This window comes from Cyanistes caeruleus, chromosome 5, assembly GCF_971803275.1.
Source record: "Cyanistes caeruleus chromosome 5, bCyaCae1.hap1.1, whole genome shotgun sequence".
NCBI classification, from domain to species: Eukaryota; Metazoa; Chordata; class Aves; order Passeriformes; family Paridae; genus Cyanistes; species Cyanistes caeruleus.
This window is the reverse complement of record NC_141705.1, coordinates 60,251,432-60,274,487: the sequence shown is the minus strand read 5'-3', so window position 1 is coordinate 60,274,487 and position 23,056 is coordinate 60,251,432. Positions and strand designations below refer to the sequence as shown.

The window sequence follows — 23,056 nt, the reverse complement described above, 5'->3', positions numbered from 1 at the left end:
CTACAAACTAATATTTATACCATTTCCTCTGCTGGGTACTTCATTAGGAAAAGTTTTTTTTTTTGTTTTCCATAGTGCAGAGCACCATACAGATTGATATGAAATGTGTCTGGAAAGCTGTACAGAGTGGGATATAGTTTATAATTAAAAATTAAAAAATGGTTAGCATAACAGTTGGGATTTTGAATCTTTTACTACAAAGCATAATCTGAGTTTAGTAGTTCTGAAACACCCAGTGGCTTGGAGCCAAGATCCATTGTGTCTGAGCCACAAAGGCTCACCAGAACAGTGCAATAAAAAGGAATTTTTTATTTGGGTCAGCCATGAATGCAAAACTGGCTCTGTCATTACCACACATATGTGACATAGGGAGGGCTGGTGAAATCCTCTGTCTCATTGCCATCAGGGCATCTGGCCCATCATCCACAGAGTACTCTGCCAGGACAAGCTGTGTCTAATGCTCTGCACCATGAATAATGAAACATATGGCAGCTAAAATTCTTACATATTTGAGACTGCATATGATCCCTGGTGTGATAAACTGAGGATTTCATTCCCCTCCTGTACTGGAGCTGTGATGACAATAATTTTGTCTGTCACTGGAGCTTATTACTTGTACAAATTTGGGTAATGGTGATATGGGGGATTCATTTAAGGTAATTCTATCAATAAGTGAAACTTCTACTTAGAGCTTTAGATTTTGTCGTGTTTGCAGTTGTTTAATATGCAAGGCATGAGATATTCGGCACTAATTCTTGGGGTGAGAGGACCTAAAGTTTTCTTAACATAAATCAATTTGCCAACCAGTATGTATGTGATTTATATTTAAGATGAATGTAAATGTAAGTTACTTCCTATTGTTTAAAGAACAAGAAGAGTACCTTTCCTGGAGTTTTCTGTCTGTGAGTTCTGAGCTTGTGATTTACAGGATGGGTCTAAAAAAGACAAATATGTGAGTAGCTCTACATCCATAACAATCTTTTATTGGTCAATGGGATAACATAGAATATTTTCAGAATGGGAAATTAAATGCCTGGTAATAATAGCATGATGAGGACTTACTGGAATAGCAAAAACTGGTCCTACAAGACAAATGAAGAGAGCTAGAGCCTTCATGTTTTCCAGATCTTGTGGAGGACAATAGTTAATGGCACAGAGGTATGGCTTAAAGGTTTCCTTTCTGCAAGAAATATGAAAACAAAACAAGTTAGGATTTGGGTATAATGACCTAGAAATGACTGATGGAAGCAATGTACTTGCTGCCATAACTTGTTAAGTCTGGAGACCCACAAAACTGCTATGCAGTAAACTCAGATGTGAGACCAACTTAGCTAGAGAACACTTTAGCCTCAGTTCTTTGACAGTGATTAAGCTGTAGGCTGTGTTCATAAACTCCAGTGGGTGTTACTGAGATGCAGAGTTGTGATTTGGCATAGGTTGAGTACATAAATACTTACAAATACTTGTAAGTATTTATCCCCCCTTCTGAGATACCACTTTGTGAAAAATGACTCGTTTTTATTGAACTCTGAGGCAGTGCCTGCTTGTGGCATCTCTGTGGCTGAGGTGTCTCCTGGCTGCTCCCTTCTGTGTCTGGTAGGAAGAATTAAGTGGTGAAATTCTGCTCAGCAGGTCTCCAAGCTCAGAGGTGCTGCCCAGGCTGCTTGAAGAATGGGTGCAGTCCTGCTTTGGATGCAGTCCTGCTTCTGTTTTCTCAGAAACTGTCACCCAAAGTGTACACTTTTGGAAGATCCCATTAAACATTGTTTAATGTCATTATCTTTAAGTTAATGAAGATCAAAATACTCATTAGTGGGGCATATCTAGCATGCAATCAATTTTTTCTTGCAGTTAGTTCCAAATTACCTCTTGACTAATTATCTATTATCTCTTTGGCATGATGTCTAAGATGTTTTCAGAGGGAAAGACAGAATACAACAAAAGCCATTAATGAACATATGCAAAATGTCTCACTGGGCTGGATAGGGGCAGTCACTTCAGATCAAGGCAAGTGTTGTTAGACTGAGGGTTATGCAGGCAACTTGTCAGAAATGCAGAGTAATAATCCAATTTCAGTTTTTCAAAGCCCTGAAAACTGCATACTGTGCTTTTTGAGGGCATGGCAAGTGACTGAGGAAAGATAGATTTGAATGTCAGGTAGGCTTGATTTCCATTTCTTTCTGATGCTGGTGAGCAACACAGATCCAGGCATGTCAGTTAACCGAGTTTCCGTTTTTAAAACTCTCATTTGTCATATATGTTTTGGTAAACCAGATTGAGAATCATAAATGAAAAGTTCTGCATGTTGTATTTTAATTATAATTGCAGTTTTCTAATTTGTCTTACCTTTGTCTGTAAAAGTTGTCTCTACCCCCTTTGCTCAGATAATGAAAAAGTTGTTGGAATAAATCTGAGCTGAAGTGGCAGGACAGGGCTTTTGTATTTTCTTTTCTTATTAGTAGCAAGCCCACAGCAGCCAATAGGAAGCATAGGTCTTGAATAAGTATTGAATTATTTGGAAAGCCTGACTACACTGACTGGAGTGTCCTATGATAGATTGCAAGACTTTTTTTTTTTTACTCTAAGTGGGAAGGCACTTCATTCTTGCTTTAATTTCCCAATTCCTTCAGAAGAGAACTTCTATAAGCAAGCTTTTGTAGCATGTAAGTTTAACAGAACTGTCAGAAAGGAACAATTGCAGAAGAAGGTATTTTTAAAAAATGTGAGCAGGGAAATGTCTCCCTGAGAAAAAGAAATCATTATACTCTGCAGGAGAATCAGTAGGAAAAGTTAGCCAAAAGGTGAATAGGAAAATTTCTTGAGATCAATGGGGGTTTGGCCAAGAAATGAGTAATTTAACAATACTTCATCTTGGGTTATTGAGCAAGCAATGCTAACTAGGGATACTGGGTTTGCATGGCAAGGAGGCTACAGGGTTGCCATTCTAATAGTGTCAGCAGTCACTTGAAATACTCATCAATGACATGAATTTTTAATAAAAGCGTAAGTGTGATACTTTTATATTACACCTGGTATACACACACACAGTTTCCAGGTCTGTCTCAAAAGCCCTTGTGGGAGCATGAGTACATTATACATGTAGAAGCTGGTTCATGTGTGCACACACATAAAACTAAAAGGCAGATTTTAAGGCAGATTTCTGATCTGAGTTAAAGAAGAGATCACAATAAGAAAAAAATATCTTAAAGCATTAAAACTATTTCACTCATTCTGTACCAGTAATTACCAATAGCTGCTAATGAGAATTAATCCCTCTAATGCTGCCAGTTTTACAGCTGCAAAAGCCATCGGGCATAAGTCCTTGATGGCTGAGTGCAAAATGATCAAAACCAAACCAAAAGTATTTCAGGACAAGCTAAAACAATTTTTAACAAACCATTCATGTTAACTTAATGTAATTGTTTAATCTCTTATGTTTCCTTTCTACCATTTTATTTTATTTTCTGCTTGCTAAGATCTGAGTTTTTACAGTTTTGGTTTGGCTTTTTTTCCAGAGCTCTCTGTAATTTAAGACCAGATCAAGTCAAAATTAGTTGCTTTGATTTAATTTTAGGAGGATCAAAATGAGACCTACTTATTAAGCAGAATTATTTTCATATTAGTTTGTGGGTTTTGTCCTCTCCCAGATCCTACATTTCTTTCATGGGCCCCCTGTTTGGTACCTGTTTTCACTAGGTCTACCAACATATTTTTTAAAGGTTCCTCCAAGACCAGCCAGAGTTTCTCTCTCTTACTTCTCCAATATGAGAAAATAAGGTGAATCTGGTTTTTTGGCCTTGTCTATTGGACAAAGGTTCCTAAACTGATATTTCAAGACACTGTTGAAGTGTTGGGAAATTAGGTCACGCCGTGGCTTTCATCTGGGCCACTGTATGGTTCCAAAGGAGGTGTGTACTTTTCTTGACTCTTATTTGCCATAATGCTTTATTGTTTTGCAAGATCACTGCAAAAAATAATTATTCCATTGGTAAAATAAGGGTTGTCTTCCTCAACACAGCAACTACATATTGTTTCCTCTTACAAAGGACTTTTCTTTCTGTTCTATTCTGAACTATTTCTGTTCTACTCACATTCTGAAATGTGTTATCCTTAAAAGAGATGACACTGTATGAAAGCTTCAGCTATTTTGAAGTAAGTGAAAAAAAAAATGCAGAGAGTTAGATATAAAATATTCTAAAATTTTAATTAAGAATAAAGAAGAAACTGTACCATAGCAGTAGAAGAGGTGCTCCTTCTTGGCCTGCCACTGATGTACTGGAAATCCTTGAGCCTTGCAAAATATTGCTGCTTTTCCTGAGATGTGTTTTGGAGTCTGAAACAGACCCTCTCAGCAAGTGCCTTGCTCTGCAAGCTTCAGTGAAGGAAGATGGTACTCTTTGGGTCTTGGTGGAACAAGGAATCCTAGGCTTCCATGGGACGAGATGGGGGCAATGGGCTGCTGGAATTCTGCTGGATTAAGTGAATCAGAAAGACAATTTAGTGCTCACGGGCTCTGGGCCAGTGGAGATTAGTGGCTTTGTGGGAAGGACACATTTAGTGTTTTGCAGGGAGAGGAGCCAAAGGGAGCAGGTCCAAGAGTTTCTGCTGCATCAGCTGCTCCCAGAAGAGCTGAACTAAGGGATCTGCTGGAGCAGCCACACTGTGGGCCCAGGGGAAAGTGGAACACGGGGGATGCCAGTCCCTGCTGAACTGCCCAGAGTTGCTTCAGTATGCTGCACATGATGCATTGTAAACTTGCAAAAAGGTAGAAGCTCTAAATTAGATATGTAAAACCCAGTATTGATTGGAGGCTCTTGCATAACACTGAGGAGTTTGCTGTTTGGAAGCTGTTGCCATGGCTGTGCTGCCTGTCTGCCACAGCGACAGTGCAGAGCGAGCTGGTGAGGAGTATGGAAACCTCCATGAGCCTCTGCAGCAGAGGCTTTGTGGCTTCTGGTTCTGCAAGCATTAATAAGTTTATTATTTTTTTTTTTTTCTCTCATCTCATTATTCCATAAAATGCTCCACCTGAACTGGAATACTTTCTGTGAGGTTGTCCAGAAATAGTGGAGGGGATGCACCAATGTAAGAGCAGAGGCATTTCCAGTGATAAAGGCAGCAGATCCAGCCTCAAATTCCCATTCTGCCAATATCCTCTCTTCTGAAGGAGGATGCTTTGCATATTGTGTTGACGTGACTGGAAGAGAGGTTGAAGCAAAATGAAATTAAGTGTGTGAATGGTAAGAAATGTGATGCAAATGCTGGAAATTCAGTCACTTTAGATAATATTTTAATATAATTCTTTTTTTAAGTTACAGTTTTACTGGCTTCTGTTTGCCCAAGAAGGTAATAAACATTGGGTGTTGATAAGATACGGTGAGAAATGTACAAAAATGGACCATGTGGCCAACTGTGAAGTTTACAGTTAATTTAAAAAAAAAAAAAATTAAATCAAAAAAGAGCCTGAAATCAGAGCTAATCCCTCACTCTGTAGACCAAGCAGAAAAAAACCCCTTTTACAAGAGTCCATGAGAAATTCTTTAAATCCTTTTCCCTTTTATCTCTGCTTTTCTGCCTGGAAACTAATTTATGCCTATTGGAGTTGAAATTCTGCTTGTCTGTCAGCCAGTCAGTGTCTGAAAGGAGTGGGCATATTTCAGATTTCCCTTTTGTTTTTCCTCTTGTTGCGCATGTTGAAAAGATTATTGGTTTTATCTATTCAAAACTTTGTTTTGTGCTGTGCTGTACCATCAGATTGCCTTTACTGGATTATTAAAGATAAGTGGCTTTGCTGTGATTTTTCAATGCTCCCGATATGGATGGACTCTCAGCTGATAGAAGAAACCTGTTCAGATAGCTACTCAGAAATTAGGACAAGTACAGCAATGTTAATTTTATGGTAGCTAAATATTAACTCTTTTTGTCATAATATTTTCTGATAATGGCTATTAACATTGCCTTGAAGTTCTTAATTCACAAAAAAAAGTGCCAGACTGTGAAGAACTGTGTAGAAACTTGAGGCGGAAATTTGTAGGAGTTTGAAGGTTATTTTTGGAAAACTGTATGTGATCTGTAGTCTCCTGTTTCTGTGTTTAAACAGCTTTCTTGGGACTTACATGTCAGTGAGAAGGAAACACTTTGGTTTTGAGGATATTGAGGGATTATACATTGTTTTCAGAGCTGTTACACATTTATAAAATACTTCATTAAACAAAATTGTCTCGATTCACTTTTGATGACAAAATGCTTCAGTTGAGAAGATCTCTGGTTGTTTTCCAATATCACCAGGAGGCCTGAGCTTGTCTTGGAGCCATCAGTCCTAGTGCTCCAGTCCTTAGCCAGTCCCACTGTGTCAGGGAGTGTGCTTTTTGAAAAACTTTTCAGCAGTGGATTACTAATTCTTTCACCAGAAAGAGCGGTCGAGGTGAAGTATGGGGGGAAGAGGAGAGGCAGGCAGTTGCTGAGCTAAGTGAAAAAGAGGATATGCAGCAAACAATAGAGAAAGATTAAACATAGAAAAAAGAAGACAGATGAGTACAGGGAGGTGAAAAAAAAAAATGTTTTATCTGTCTCGCTTGTGGCAGCTGCAGAACCGACACTTTAAACAAAGGAAGAAGAACAAAACCTCAGAGGATTTTACGTTATATTTATTAATATGCCTGTCTTGCAGTGTGTTCTCTGGCAGCAAAGATCTGTAGGTCTGACTGACTGTGGGGGAGACAGTGTTAGGCTCAAAAGACATTTGTTTTTATTGGAGCTGTCTGCACCTCTGCATGCTCAGTCCAGCCAGAGGGTTCATATCTCTGCCCACAAGAGAGTGGTGTTGAGCCACTGGCTTCCACACCATGTAACATTTACACATATATTTTTAAAATGTAAAGTAAATTTTAACATCAGTGCTCATACTGATTTACAAATAAAGTTTGGCTGTCCCATCAAATATGCTTTACCCCAAAATGAAAAGGTGTAAGCAAGTTGGAACTCAAGTGTTTTAGTATAGATAAAGAAACTTGCATTGGAAATGCTGGCAAGTACTGCTTGTCCATTCCTATTGGAAATAATTGATAGGGTTCATGTGGACCACAGAGGCATTTCATGGGGAGTTTAGTTTTCTTTAGAAAGGTAGAAACACTGGAGACTGTACCAGGGATAGGAGGGAGCTGGTGCCTCTGACCAGCTCTGTTCAGTTGTGCCACACCTAAGGAATACTGGAAGGGGGGATTGGGGGGGGGGGGGGGGGAGGGGGGCTTCTGTTTCTTATTTTTGGGGAGAAAGGGGAATATCAGTTGTGGCACTTTAGGTATCTTATAATAGAGATTCTGACCAGAAAGTTTGCCAAAGTACTTTTGCATGTATTTCTTTCTAAATTAACTTATCTACTGAAAATAAATCACTGATAATTATAGTTAATATAATATATAGATGTGTATATAGACAAATATAAATTGTAACCTCTGGACTAAGTAATATTAGTACATTACTCCTTTCTTTCCTCAAAAGAAAGCACGCTTGACTTCCTTCTGGAGGCTCCTTGTGCTGAATTTAGTCTGAAGTTTTTATACTCTGAAAAACTAATCTCTAGGGTCTCTTTTGACTCCAAAAGCAATGCCCAGAGTCCTTTCGAGATTAGCAAGCATCTCTGGAGTATAATAATAAATGCATATGAGCTGCTGCTGAGTATGTTGAAACTGAGTTATCTCCCAAGAGTTTTTTAGCAAAAAAATCTCACCAAGTGTGGCTTATCATTAAAAACTTTTTAAAAAATCAGAGACACCAACTTAAAAAGTCTTCCTGTGTGTTCTTTTTTGGCCTGTTACTTGGTCAGTTCTGTAACTAAAAGCAGGTTCTCTTGAATACAGACTATGTGGTTGCACTTTATCTTTTGCTCTAATCCAGAAGCCCTCCATCATCAGTGTTTTATTTCATATAGCAGTAGTTCTGCCAACTTCCACATTACAATTCCTTTACTTTATTACACTGAGTTTTCCAACCCTTCAGCAATCTCAGTTAGTCAAAACCCTGTTGTGCCTTTTTATTTCTTGTTCTATCTGCATTAAATGCTGTACTGGATACAATTCCATCTGTGATTTTCATGGTGCCTGGGAAGATAAGGAGTGCCAGGCAGAACCCCTATTGCATGGATATATGGAACGAGCCATGCTTCCCAGTGAAGTGGGAAGCGACTCCTAATGGCCAAGACCCTGGCACGGCTGCCCCCTGTGCTGCTGCTGCTGCTGCTATATCAGGATTTGTCTGTGATGCAGTCAGGGTGTTAGAGACCCATCCTGTCTTCTGAGAGCTGCTGCTCGGGGCTGTGTCATGCTTGACCACAATGCCTGCATAGGTTGAAATTAAATGTTTAAAAAGGAGGGAGAGAAATAAACATCTAGCCCAGCTGGGGAACATTTGAGTGCCGTTGGGGAGGACCTATTTTAAAGCTCAGACTGAGGGATGGCTATTTTTGCTCTTCAGCCAGACTGACTCAGCTAATGGCTTATATTGTTAAAACCATTTTCTTGACCAAATTCTTAAAAAGAGGAACGAAAATGAGCAAGAAGAGTCCTTAAGCCAGAAAGAGGTAGACACAGCTCAAACCTGAAAAGCTCTTATCTGTACCCTTCTGTTCTTTGGAACAGCAGAGATGTGCTTTATTCTTATTGTTCAAGTGTGCATTTGCTTTAATAACAAGGCAAAGAGATGAAGTTCAGCATGAGGATTTTAAGAGCAATTCTGCTGAAAACACATTGTACAATGTGTCTCCAGAGCAGATTGTTATTTCACTTAATCATTTCAGACACACAATGTGGCTGGAGGCTTCTGAGGAAGTGTAACACAGCAAGGATTGCTCATTGTGGCTCATCTTCCTTGTTTCTAATGTTCTGCTGAGCACTTGCCTTAAAACTGCCTGTGTAGATGGATTTAAATCTTAGGATAGGGGAAAAACAAGTTTTATATTATGCATGTGTGCCATTTCATTGGATTTCCAACCTGACTGCCCTATGAAGTGGCTCTGCAGTTGTTTGGGAGCATCATGAAGCAAATCCAAGTGTGGAACAAAGCCAATCCACTTGTGATGGGGAGTCTGATGTAAGAAGTGTGTCAAGACACACTAAGGAGTTTGTCAAGGCTATTTGTTTAGTGAGTACTGTGATCCTTGGTAATGACAGAAGGGCAAGGAAGCTGGTGAAGGATCTGGAGCACAAGTCTGTTGAGGAATGGCTGAGGGAGCTGGGTGCTTCTAGCCTGGAAGAAAGGAGGCTCAAGGGGAACCTTATCAGTCTCTATAACTGCCTGAAAGGAGGATGTAGCCAGGTGGGGGTCAGCCTCTTCTCCCCAGCAACCAGTGACAGGACAAGAAGACACAGCCTCCAGCTGTGCCAGAAGAGGTTTAGGTTGGAAATTAGGAAGAATTTCTGAACAAGAAAGAATGATTGGACATTGGAGTGGGCTGCCCAGGGACATGGTGGAGTCACCATCACTGGAGCTGTTCATGAGGAGACAATGGATGTGGCACTCAGTGCCATGGTCTGGTTAACATGGTGTTTGGCCATGGGTGGGACTTGATGGCTGCTGAGGTCTTTTCCAACCTAAGTGATTCTGTGATGAGCAGCAAAGCCTTGGTCCATAAGGAGACATAAGGATTGTGAAACACTGCAATTAATCTGTTCCTTGTTATCTCAGGAACAGCATGGTCTTAGCATGGAGTGTCACCCTCTCCTGTCACCATCCTGGTTCTGCTGATATTCCTTATAGTGTGTGACTTGTTTCATCTCTAATGCTGGCTCTGTCTTCCTTGGGAATCAGGAAAACACAAGTGTGATTTTGTACAGCTAAACCAGCCTGTCCTTCTCCTGGGCCTGTCTTACCCTGCTTCCAAGTCAGCATTTCAGGGAGCTTCCCTTGCCCCTGAAAGCTTGGGGACAGCAGCTGTCAGGATGTTTTGGCTTGGCTGAGGGCAACTAGAATTTCCCTGAATCAGGCAGCTGCTTTTAGGATTTTCAGGGCATGGGAGAATTTTGGTACCCTGCCCATGGCATTGTGTCTCCAGCTTCTTGGTGACTGCTCCTCTTCCCTAAGGTTTTTCTCCTTGTTGCGTGCATCTCAAGTCTGTGCAGCTTCCTGGTTCCTCAAACAGAAATAGATACTGAGGAGGGTGGGTTATTTATGCCAGCACAAAGGTCAGGCTCCTATCAAACCTGCCATCTGCGTGTGTGATGTCTTGCAGCCTCTCACAAGACAAAGACGGAGCTGTGGGTGGGTGGGTGGGTGTAATGTCTGTTGTTCAGCCAGCCAGAGGTTTAAAAATACCACTTGTGAATGACCTGATGAGAGTAGTTTTAGAAGGCAATTCATGCCCAGCACGTTTCAGCTTTCTGATGGGAAAGATATTTGAAGAGCTGTTTATTTCAAAACAAAATTCACGAAACAAGAAGGGAACAGGACGCTGAGGGGAGATAAATATCCGTGGTGGAGTGGCTGACAGCTTTCACTGCAGCCCCAATGCCTGTTTGGGGTCACTCAGAGCACTGGATTTGCACTGGGGAGAGGGGAGAAAAGGGGCAATGAGATGGGTGAGCTGGGAGGGCAGTAAGCAAGTGCTCTCCTGCTTTCCAGGATGAGGCAGGAGCCTTCTGTCAGAAGGGGAGGAGTGAGGAAAGAGAAACAGTCTTGCCATAAATTGCCTTGAGTCATTAATTTAAAAAATAATTAAGGATTTTAGAAAAATTACAGATTTTAGCTAGAGGTAGATCTTGCTAGAATTAGTTAATGATTAAGTTAGAAATAGGATATGAAATAATGAACCCCGGACATGGGTAAAAAAAATGACTTATCATTAAACGTTTGCTTAGCTGTGCTTATAGTGAGAAAAATGATAAATAGACTTAGGAAGATCACAGGCCTTACTCTGGAAACCAAATTAAAAATCACAAGGGAGGAAAATTTGAGTTCTACCAAATGTCATTTGTAATGTCAACCATTGTAAAGGTAGAAAGGTCAGAGTGAGAAAGGGCAGTTTTCCTTCATCTTCTGAAGACCCCTTCTCACAAAAACAACCCCCTCCTCAAATAAGGGAACCAACCATGCAGGTGTAATGACTTTTTAAACTCATTACCATGCATTTTAATATGAAGTGGAGAATGGGAGCAGTTAGTATCATGAATATCTATTAGTATTTCAGATATTCAAGACTTTTGTAAATAAATAGACACTAGAATCTTTTGTCAACTCACAGTGCATATTATGGGGATGGCTCCTGCACTTGCCTGGTGCTGTGATTAAAACATACCCTTTCTAACTTTAAACTGTTAGAGAGTTTTTCTTGTCCATTAACAGATTGATATCGATTCTTGATCAATATTGCTATTTTGGTAAATCACCTCCATCTCTTGCTTCCCAGCACCAGGAACTCAGAAGGCATTTAGGTGGGCTTATTTCCTCTTCAGGCAAAGAGAAGGCTTAATGTAGCTGAGCTGGTTTAAAATTTGTGTCTGATCCTCAGTGAACTCCTTGAATTTTTATAGCAAAACATTTCACGTTTTTTTAGAGGTGCCAAATTACTTTCTGAGTGAAGACCGCCTGGATTATTCCAGATGGTCATGTCTGGTTATACTCTGGTATTCAAGATGTGTTTCATGTAGTGACTTGTATTTCTATTTATTGAATTTTCTTGTTCTTTACTTTTATTTAAATAACTTAGTTCATTTCTTTGCCATTGCAGAAGCTCCTGGTAAGTCATGCAGTGCAGTTATAATTGTCCTTTGCCTAAATTAAGTGATAATAAAGAAGCAGAGCATTCTTTTGATAGAATACCTTTTTTTGGGTGTTTTTCATTAAAAGGGTCTTTGACATCATTCTTTTAATCAAAGACTGGTTTTCATTTCCAAGAACCCTCCTCTAATGTTGTAACTTCCTGTCTGTATGAGTTATGCTAATTTCAGTGCTGAAAAATCCAAAAATAGCTGAGGAGAGAGGAATCAAATTATAGTTTTGCCACAGGATGAGTCAGTGGGAAGGAGAAGGATGCTGTACCTTCTCCCTGTGTGGGCATAGGTGCCTGTCTCTCTGTGCTCAGAAGGAAGCGGGATCCAAACTGGGAGCAAGCAAAGCACTTGTGTGGAAGTAACACCTTGCAGAGATCCCTGGCTGTTGCCTGCTTTTACCCAGGAATTCATGTCCTGAGGTCCACAGCCATTAAAGAACAGCCTGTTAGCAACACCCCACATTGTATAGAGCAAGATCCCCATGGCCACCACTTCAGGATCTAATCGTTATAGAAAACGAAAGAAAGGATTATAGTCTGGAATATTTCTTTGCGTAAAATGCTCAATAAAACTTAAAAATAAAGTTTTGGCCCAAGTGCTGATGAACTGTGCATCACTCAGGGCTCTGCAGTGCCCAGCCCCTGCCCAGCTCTTGCTCCCACGTGTCGGCCCCTCTGTGCTGCATCCCACACCTCCATTGCGGAGCATTTCCCTGTACTGCACCACTGTGATGGAATCATGGCCATTAGCCCCTTGTTGGCTGCGGGGCTGTCCTGGAACAGCACAGCAAGGGCTGGGTTTGTTAATGGGAAATAGCTTTTCTGGAAAAGATCACAACCTGAGTGGGGTTTGATGATGCCTCTTTGAGGGCACTGTTTGCGTTAATGCTCAGCCAGCTCACACTGGCTTTATTTTGGGTTTTGGTTTAGTTGAAAAGAGAAACAAAATGGGGAAGTGAATCAAACTGAAACATCCCTTTATTCCATTTATTTTTCAGTTGGAAGGAATGGAAAGATTTGAGCTTACCTGCTGGAGTACATTAGTCATATGAAGAGATGATGACTGTGGGCACAGGCGAGATTTGAACGTGGGCTGGGTAGTGAAGTGCTTAAGCCCACAGTTGTGAGAGGATTATGGGTGAGATGGATCAGCTTTTGTGATTCTGGCCTGATTTCTTCAGTAAGGAGTGCCAAGACCCTGCTGAAGGTAAAGGATGCCCTGGCACATAAACTGTGGTGACACTTCCAGGGATCCTCCTGCTTCTGCATGGTTGGGCAGACGAAGGAAGTCCTTTCATGGCTTTGCATTCCCATTTAGGTTGCTTCTGGAGAGGAGCCTGACGGAAGACAGAGGTGGTGATGCCACTTCCTTGTAGAAAGCCACAGAGTGTATCATGTAATTACATCTGGGGCAGAGCAGGGCTGCTCCTGCAGGACAGTTACATACGTGACTGGAGCAGGCAATGCTGGAATTTGCAGACATGTCAGGAGTCACAAATACTAGAAAGCCTCAGGAAAGCTTTTGCCAATAACTGAAGCCCTGAAGTTACTAAAAAATTTGGAAGGGAGCTTTGTATTCCTACTCTGGCTGTGGGACTGTGCAAGTAGGGAACAGGCAGCACATGTTCTTGACCCTGCTTCCCCAGACAGCACCTTGCTCTCATTTGTTTGCATCAGTCTTCCCTGTTTTCACATCTCTGTGTTTGTAACTGGTTATGCAAAATCATATTCTGTGCATAAGGGTCAATGCTTATCCAGTATTCATTTCTTATAAGCTTTATTTTTTTAAGATTCCTGCTTATCTCCTGCACAGTATCCTTTTGTGCATTCAGCATTCAAAAAAAAAACCACAGAGTAAAAAGAGGGTACTTCATCAGTACCCTCTTGTTCACTGTTCCATCAGGAAGAGTGAAGAGGAGCTAGACTGAGTCAAAAGGTACTGACTGGCATGTGCAACCACACATATGCAACTGCTTTGAGGTATACAATTTAATTCTACTGGAAATTTAACACAATGTGAGTGTACTTGTCCAGCAGAATAAGGCTGCTGTGTAAGAATTCATCTGTCACTTACAGATAATTCTGTAATGAATTTAATGTCATTGGTGCTCATTTAAGCATTAAGTGATTGGTATGAAATGACAAAGATCAACTGTAGGGGCGGGAGGTATCTTAGGAAGTTTTATTTATCAATAGATCAAACAAGAAATAGTGTTAAAGTCATCATGGTGTTAAGAGTGAAGGCTGGATCCAGCCTTTATGACTGGTATCTGAATTGGTTGAATTGATTACTGGGGAAATAAGTTGAAGATCTCATAATGTAGGTCTTAAAAGCAGTCAGCTTAAATTCCTACTACAGCACCTGAAAAGGGGGAGCAGAAATGTAGATCTTTGCCTCAGGATCAGGGGTGGCTGCTGTCAGGTGCTGTGGTGATGTTCCTGAGCTGTATTTTAGGGTGCTGGCAGTCAGCTGTGCATAGCTTCCCTGGGAAATGCACACCAGTGTTTTGGCTGCTGGCTGAGTGCTTGTACAGGTTTGTCACTAACAATCCCACGTAAAACAACTCCCAGTAAGCAAGTCCAGATTTTTCTTTGTTGCTCTAATATTCAGAACACACTTATACTTCTTCAGCTTGACCTACTCCTCCCCCCAGTATTTAACCACCCTTTTAGGAGCTACAGAAAACCAAGAAACATCTCCTTGGATTTAATATTTGTTTCTTGCTGAAAAGCAATTAATCATAAGCTTGTAGATTCCTGTATAAAGTAGAGTAGCTTCTATGGGATTTTTGTTGTATAGACCCTTGTGCAATATGGAATATTGTGGAAGATGTGGGTACGGCACTCACATAATAATAGTTAATAAAAAGTTATATTGTGAACCCAATGAAAGTCACCAGATGTGTGATGTGGTGTGCTTTTATTTTCTGTGGTTGTATTGGTTGAGACTTCTTTGGTTTTGTGAGTTGTTTGGCATTGCTTGGGTTTTGGTAGTGGAAGGTTTCAGGTTCTTTGTGGGATTTTTTGCTGTTTTTTCTTGGGAGGGGTGTTTGGTCGTTGGTTTGGTGGTTTGGTTTTTTGTTTTTGGGGTTTTTTTGTTCCTTACGGTATTTTTTTTTATGTTATTAGGATTTTGAGGATTCAAATGTCCTTTGGAGGTATGAGCCAAATTGCTGATAGTAGCTTGCTCAGAGTTGCATTGATGGTGTCTGTCCAGTTTTTCCAGGCTCCCAGGGGACTGTGGTAATGCTTCCTGTCCATCTACATCAAGCAGCAGTAAATTTAGCCTGAGTGAGCCATAATGACAGTACAGGAATCAGAAGAGTGCTGACCGCTCTCCAGAAGGGTCTGATACTCCATACAGACATCATCATCCCTCAAGGTGCCAGCCCTGTCCTGACCTCTCTGCCCAGTCTGGGCAGCCTGTGCCTCTGCATTATCTGTTTGCACTCCTGCAGTGCCTGTTTCATACAATCATTTCCATCAGTCATTTCCTTCTGATGTTTTCTTCCCCTCCAACAAGAAATCAGGGTTCTGTGACACAGGAGACAGACAGATACCTGACCTGTACAAACAGCACAGTTGGCCCAGTGTCACCCCAAGCAGTTCACTGATGTGATCAGGGCAAGACTGGCCCCTGATCACTGCTGTATTTTCCTTCCTGAGAGCACTGACACCATGCTCCTTTCCAGATCTCTGCAATTCCAGTTGGATGGAAGGAAGCACAGGGTGAAAGCTGCAGAGAGCTTCACACATTAAGGCTGTGTTATTGTTCCACTTGCAGCTTGTGATCGACATATACTTACTGCTCCCACCTCCCAAGGGGCTGAACTGTATGCAGGAAGTAATTGTATAATATATTGTACTCTGAATAAGATGAAGGAGCTGTAATTACCCACTAGTGTTTCTATGATTACTGCTGTCAGTGCTGAGCTATTGACAGCCCAGTGGCACTGGAGCTACCTGATAGCTGTGCCAGCATTGTCAACACCAGTCCCTGCTATGAAGCAGAGCTGAGCATCTGTCCCTGCCCTTATTTTGACTGAGGGCAGCAAGATGCAGTAGTGCCTGTGTGCAGGAAGATGTGTTGGATCTGACAGTGGGCAGGCAGAAATGAGACATCCACATCTGATGAAGTCACAGCCTTAAATTAGTGAATTCAGCCAAGCTGACAGATGAATATGGATTTATAGGACCTGACAATCCAGTCACACACATCTGGCAGGGAAGCACCTGTCCAGCCATGAGCTCCAGCTTCAGTGGGCATGATGTAGCTAGCAGTTACTTCTCCATGTGCTTTGCTTTGGCAAAAGTGGCACAGAGCAGGTACAACACCCGTGAGCCTTTGTCCCAACAGACCATCGGGGCGATGTGCTGATTTTGCTGGGGATCATTGCTCAGAGTAGGATGGCAGAAAAATGTTAGAAATAAATGTAAATAGAGTGTAGGGCTGGCATGGGAGGTGGGAAATAATGGATTTTGGGAGCTTGTCTTGCATAGGTTTTGGAAAGGACATGCTGAATCTTGTGAGTAGGATAAGGTTGGCACCTCCTTCTGACAGAGTCACAGAGACTTCAAACAGACTGTGATGTCTGAAATAGGTGCCTGAAATAGGGCAAATGACTGGTGCCTTAATAGTGCCTGTTTTCTCTGACTATAGAGGAAACTCCATGGTGGACATGCAATAGTGGGATAATGATCCTACTCCTGTGCTGTCAGGAGAGAGGGCTGTTGGTATTGAGCATTAGCAGGTGCCCTGTGTGTGTGTGTATGTGTTTCAGGACCCCTGGACTCAGGCTCCTGTGAGATGTTTTTTTCCAGCAAGAAGTAGCAAATTTTAGAGGCTTAGCAGAAACCAAACCTGTGCACACCTCCATGCTGTGACAAACACACTGGTATTTCCATATCACAGAATTTGTAGCTTCAAGGATTATTCCCAGAAGGAGTTGGAATATCAGTGCTGACTTCAAACAATTAAAATGTCATCATTAGCTACTGGGCTATGTGTCATGTTAATGCTGTGAAATGCAAGCAATATTTACTCAGGTAACAAAATGAAACTGCGTTATAACACCTGTCACCAGAAAGTGTGAGGGAAAGGGATTTGGATCTGACCATAAGGTAGGAGCTGGTGCTGAGTGTTTGGCTGAGCACTGAGGACATCTGCCTTGGGTCCTGCTCTCATCCTAGTCTCCCCTTCTCTTGTTCATTCAATGATCTTTTTCCTTTTAATGCTGCTATCAAAACCCTTAGGTCTACTCAGGAGAGATGTGCACCAGCAACATTAATATTATTAAAATGCCCTGGACTGGAAAAAAACAAAAACAGAAGGAACAGTGGTTTTTTGAACATTATTTATTTCTTGAGTTTTTGATGCTGAGTTTTCTCAGTCAAGGAGGAGTGCAGCTGTTATGTTATGTTATTCCTCCACTATCTGACTGTCCGTAGTGCCAGCTTTCTTTTGGCTTTGGTGTCTCTTATCCCTCCTGCTGTCTGCAATCATTTCTTTCCTCTGTTCTTATGAAGACCACACAGTCCAGACTGTCAGAGAAGAGATATTTCTGCATCTTACCAGCCCTGCCAGTCTTCTCATTTCTGACTTGGCCACATCCTCCCTGGTAGTCTGAGGGTGCCAGTTTTAGCCTGGCCAGGCTTCCCCCACCTTCCTTCCAGGGACTGAGCATCAGGGTAGGGTAGGTCTTGGGGGAAATGCTCAGTGGCATTTAAAACATCCAATAGATAGCTGCTTCTCCCTCAATCGATTTCTCATCCCTGATGTAACAACAATAATCCTTAATATTATTTTTTCTTTATAAGGTTATCTGTAAGGTTGCAATATGTGGGCTGGGGTTTAATTTCCTTGCAAAACACAGGCAGATCTGCTTGGGCAATTTGCCTAATGCTGTAGGACGGTCTCTGGAAGGGATCTGGGGGACAGACCTCATCAATGGACCCAGGGCTATTGGAGATTACAGGAATATGGGTCAGGTTGGGGTGCTGTCAGTGATCACTGTTGGATGTGCTGGTGCTGTGCATGTTCCAGGGCCAGTGGAAAGGAGTGAAGTGACCTTGGTGTGGTGGCTGGTGGGGCAATGGGTGACCTGTGTTATAAGAGACAGGCATGCAGAGCTGGGTGTTTATCTCCTTCTTGCACCACAGGTCCTGGCCATGAGGCAGCACCAGATCTTCTTTGAGGGCTGATATAAATGCTGGTTTGACATCACAAAAAAAACAAACAACGAAACATAGTAATTGTTGGAAGTGCCTAAAAAAGGTTGGCAACATGAACTCATATCTGGCTGGGGACAGGGGTATAATTTTGACACAGGTCAAAAGGAAAATACATCCCACAGTATCTATGGTAGGAATAAGGTGGGGAAGAAGAGGGAAAACATCTGCTGGAGATATGGGCACAAGAGTGAGTGGCTTGATGGTGACCGTCTTGAGGCCAAGGGCTGTGAGGAAAGCAGTGGGGCCACAGTGCACTGGGGCCTCCCTGCATGGGGGGCAGGAGGAAGGAGAAAATTATGCCCATCACATTCAGCACCTTGCAGTCCTCACAGGACAGACACACATGGACTGTGTGCTGGTAATGGGAGGGGAATAGCAGGAAATTATGAGGATGAAATTACACCCAGCAGCAGACTGACATGTCTGGTTTCACAAGGTGCTCTGACCAGAATGAGGCATGCCATCTGGATGCTGTTTTCTACAGCCTGAGCAAATTCAGATAACCTGCAGTTTACAGAGGCCTGTCTTAAACCTGACTCTGCCCAAGTTCCTTTCAGTCATTTATTTCACAGTGCCAGCATCTCCTGTGAATGCCAGCAAAGCTGCAGCCCTGTCCATGGCATATATTGTGGCCTGAGTTTTCCAGAGCAGAGGTTTCATCCTCTCCCTGTCCAGCAGCTGGAAGGAGCACTGGAATGCTACACTTGGTGCAGAGTGTAGGATGCTCCCTATACACCTCCATTTAGTATTTTCCTTCTTCCTGGCATGAGTGCCTGTGTGAGCATGAAAATAAGACGAGTACTCTCTTTCTAGGGTGGTTTTGTGCTTCTGCCCCAAGGTACAGGACAAGGCTGAGATCTGCCAGGGAAATGGTCCCTGTGGGTTTCAGCACCCTGGCCCATGGCACAGGACAAACTCTGCTCACAAGATGCCATCCCTGGGATGGGGTCCAGTGCTCGGCATGGCTGACACTGTAGTTGTTTGCCTGTGTCATGGCAGGAAGTGTGTGAATGGGATAAATTTAGCAGTCAAAATACAGGGCCAGCACAGTCCGTCATTAACTGCCAGCCTGTCTCGTCATCCCACAACCACAAGGAGCTTTTCTTAGGGCCAGCGTCCTGGTGGAGGCCAGAGGAAGCGTGGGAGGCCAGTTCCTGGTGACACCTCCAGGCCCAGCAGCGCTGCCCAGCGGTGCCATTGGCTGCCCCCAGCCCGGGGCTGGCACTGCCCAGTGGTTAAATGCCTGCCTGGCCACCCTGGGACACACAGACTGGAGCATTCCAACACAGGCACACAGCTCATCCCATCTCCAGCACCACGGGAGACAGGGGCTTGCATCACACCTTGAGGTAAAGGTCTTGGCTTCTTTGGATTGATCTGGCATTGTCTGGAGGGAAAATGGCAGCATTTGGGAACAGGGGTTGAAAATTTCCTCACAAGGTTTAAAGCAGGAGGCTCATCAGCTGGGATGTAGGTGTTGCTTTGTCAGGGAAGAAATCAGAATGTGCGTGTTCCAGTGTGTTTTGGGTGCAGGGTGATGTTCAGCGTGGTTAGTGTATCCCATAGGGATGAGGTTCTGGGCTACTTAAAGAAAATGCTTGGAAAATGAGAGCAGAGCTGGAAGAAAGTTGCTTTATCTGCCTGCCAGATAGCAGTGCTGCTGGGGTGCCCACCCAGAGGGCTCTGGAGATGCAGCTCTCTGTGGGGTTATCTCATTGGGATGCTCCACTTTGGAATGGTGGGAGATTTTATATAGCTGTGGGGACCATTCCAGGTGAGAGGTGCAGCTCTGCAGCCCATGGTCTCACAGTGCTGCCCATGAGGTACAAGCTCCTGTCACAACCACTGAGCTCAGCTAGGTGGTGACTGGCTGGGAACAGGAAACTCAGGAGAATTTTCCTGCTCTTTAATGATGCTTAGACAAAAAATCTGCGAGTACATGGCTGGGTATTTCAAATCCCAAACAAAAGGGAGGTTTCTGCATAGGAAGTGCCAGGAGGTGGCACAAGTACAAATCCCTGGCTTGTTTAATGACATGCCAGGCTGAGTACTGTGATTTGGGAGGGCTTTGTGGGGCCAAGTTCCAGCCAGAGAAACATGCAAAGGCTTTGCTCTAGCCTGCAAATATTTCATTCCCTGTTGCAGCCGCAGGGACCATGACTGACATGAGGGCTGCATTCCTGGTGCTGCTCCTCTGGGCCGTGGCCTGTGCTCACCCTGTAAGTACCCCCTGGACTGACACTCCCACTCCAAACCCCTTGGTTTTACCCAGACAAAGCACCCTGATCACTGATCAAATGTCTCCTGGATATGTTTAGGTGCCTGGCCGTGAACCCACCCACTCCAGCACCCTGCAGAAGGTAAGCCACAGGTGCCGCTCAGAGGTAGCAGTCCCTCAGGGGGCAAGTCTGGGATGGGTAGCCAGCCCTGGGCAGGCATCCTACGACCAGCAACATGGGGGGGATTTCCTGCTTCTGTGGGTCTTTGAGCTTTGCCCATCTGCCCATCTTTTTAAGCTGGGTTGGTTTCACCCTGTTTTGACTTGCCTCCCTGAGAAAGTTCCCAGTTCACCTGACACCTTTTGCTGTGCTGGCCCTGAAAAAGGAGTTTCTGTGCTCTGAACTAGCCCAGCTTGGGCTTTTCTGAGCTGCCCTTTTGTTGGTGACTACCATTTTATTTCATATCCGCAGAAATAACTAAAGGGCTGAGGTGCAAGAAATAAAAAAGGCTTGAGCTCTTGCATGGCTTGGGAGTGAGATCCTGCAGCAGCAGCAGTAAATGTGTTGTGGTTGGTATTTAATAAATCAAAAGCACTGTGTCATGTTTTGCCTCCAGGGTACCCCAAATGAAGATTATATCGGCAAGCTGGGTAACCACCTAGATGGCGGAGATGGCAGACATCCTCCTGCCAGTCCAGAGACAGGGGAAAATGTCCTTGCCAGGGAGCTGATGGGTGAGAATGCCATGGATGAGGAGCTGGGTGAGCTCAGTGGCCAAGACGTGGGAAGTCGAGTTGGGCAGGTTCAGCACATGAACCAGGTGGACCACGAGGACATGGGCACCCACAATGGAAACGACCTTGGTTTCCTGGTGAGTGAGTGAGTGGAGAGGAAAGCCAGGAAAGCTCCCTTGGCCCCAACCTGTCATTGGTCAAGGCTGTGACTGGCTTTGCATTCATCTATTTGTCACCTCCACAGGACGTGGATGCACGTGACGCTGATAATGGTGACAATGGAGAGCACTACAGCGCCAGAGCCAATGGGTTTCCCTCCCATGGCGGTGGGTTCCTGGACGAGGAGGATGACAGTGGGGACGACACCTTCGATGCCAATGGGGAAGAGGAAAGGGGTGAAGGCCCTACCTACGTGGCTGGTGCTGATGGGGCAGGGGAGCACGAGCACGACACTGACCGTGGGGATGTCGGGGCTGGTGGGGGGCACGGTGAGAGCAGCAGCAGCAGCAGCAGTGAGAGCATCGGGGCAGACCACCGGCGCTACAGGAACTACAGCTTTGGGCGCACTTACAGGCACGGAGGGGCCAGCAGCAGCAGCCAGGAGGAGGAGAGCTATGACTTCCAGGATGAAGCCATGCAGGGCGATGATCCCTCTGTCTTTGATGGCCCAGGCAGCAGCTACAGGATACGCCACAGTGGCCCCCATGCCCTGGGGAACAGCTGGGAGAGTGTCCAGTGGGCTGGATCCCACCGCTGGGAGGAGGGTGACAGCAGGTCCCCCGAGGTGGAGGATGGTGACTCTGGAGAAGACAGCCCATCCGTGGAAGACAACAGTCAGTCAGAAGAGTCTGTTGACAGTCAGTCAGAGGAAAAAAGCTCCAGCCACTCCAGGGGGGATGAGGATGACAGCACATCCAGAGAGGAGGAGACCAGCGAGGGCACTGATGAACAGTCAGATGAAGAGCCAAGGGAGACCCCAGAGCTGGTGAGAACCTTGAATGAGCACAGCAATAGCCAGACCTGGGAAGGGCAGGACGACTGGGATTCTGCTGAGGACAGGAGTGTGCTGTCCACACCTGACAGTGCGTCCAGGGAAGAAGAGGGTGAACAGAGCAAGTCCAGGGAAGATGATGATGACCAGAGCCAGTCCTCAGAGGACACTGTGGAGGAGTCAGAGGATGAGAATGACTCTGTGCCAAGCACATCAGCTGAGAGCCCAGAGTCCCCAGAGGATGACAGCAGCCCAGAGGACAACACAGTTGAGGACAGCAGGTCCACAGAGAGCGACAACAGCGAGTCCCAGGAAGATGATGATGACGTGGAGAGCCACTCCCAGGAGGATGCCACCCATGAGTCCAGCAGCCACGGGGATGACAGCTCCCTGCAGAGCCTGGAGAGCAGGGGCCGCAAGCGGCGGCTGGATGCCCTCCGCCACAGACCTGCTGCTGACTATGATGACAATGACTGCCAGGATGGGTACTGACCTGTGCCCCATGGCCTCAGCAGGGTGGGGGGTGTGTGGGGGGAGAGGGGGTAATTTATTAGCCATATAGCCTGGTTGACTTCTTCTCAAGAAGATGCTGTGGTTAAAATGGAGTCAGGTTCGCCAGGGCTAAGCCTGGGCACACTACAGAGGGAGTGAAGGGGTTGCCAGGCACAGGGGAAATGCCAAACCACAGCAAGAAAAGGCATTTTCTCTATCAATCTGGAGAGCAGCTGTGAGCTGTGAATGCCAGCAGGGTGATGCTGCCCACAAGCCCCCAGGGACTTGTCACTCCTGGGCATGATGGGCAGAAAGGTCCCTGTGTTCACCCCTCGTGTTTACCTACCACTGCTCTAAACACATCTGCCCAGACTCCAGCTGGAGCTTTCCATTAACTCAATGTCCAGCACATAAAAAGGAAAAGCTACAGCTGGTGAGCACAGGTGGTGCATGGGCACAGCAGGGTATGAAGTACCACTTCAGGATGGGATGTATGTAATATTTTTATTATTTTGTAAGAAATGTACAGAAAACATTATACTGTATCCTTTTTGCACTTGTATTTCAAAGCTGAAATGTACCCTGTTGATTTATTTAATCACCATTAAAACCACCAAACTCTACTGTA

General features: G+C 44.2%; 2 protein-coding genes across 6 annotated transcripts in view; one reads left to right on the top strand and one right to left on the bottom strand.

The window, feature by feature from the left end:
- SPARCL1 (SPARC like 1) overlaps window positions 1-4,564 on the bottom strand; it is a 12,934-nt gene extending 8,370 nt beyond the window's left edge. Inside the window, exons 1-3 of one of the 4 annotated variants that reach the window (XM_023926357.2) lie at window positions 4,231-4,564; window positions 1,063-1,180; window positions 882-935 (exon numbers count right to left, since the gene is read on the bottom strand). In XM_023926357.2, the coding sequence (XP_023782125.2) occupies window positions 882-935; window positions 1,063-1,116 (108 nt within the window). In that variant the 5' untranslated portion in view covers window positions 1,117-1,180; window positions 4,231-4,564. The remainder of the gene's footprint in view (window positions 1-881; window positions 936-1,062; window positions 1,181-4,230) is intronic. The other 3 variants (XM_023926356.2, XM_023926358.2, XM_086889660.1) reach the window with 3 other exon arrangements.
- Window positions 1-23,056, top strand: part of DMP1 (dentin matrix acidic phosphoprotein 1) — a 26,579-nt gene extending 3,523 nt beyond the window's left edge. The window contains exons 2-6 of one of the 2 annotated variants that reach the window (XM_086889666.1): window positions 19,101-19,341; window positions 20,138-20,211; window positions 20,311-20,352; window positions 20,828-21,082; window positions 21,190-23,056. In XM_086889666.1, the coding sequence (XP_086745792.1) occupies window positions 20,149-20,211; window positions 20,311-20,352; window positions 20,828-21,082; window positions 21,190-22,428 (1,599 nt within the window). In that variant the 5' untranslated portion in view covers window positions 19,101-19,341; window positions 20,138-20,148 and the 3' untranslated portion in view covers window positions 22,429-23,056. Of the gene's footprint in view, window positions 1-19,087; window positions 19,342-20,137; window positions 20,212-20,310; window positions 20,353-20,827; window positions 21,083-21,189 lie in introns of those variants that run through there. The other variant, XM_023926355.2, reaches the window with a different exon arrangement.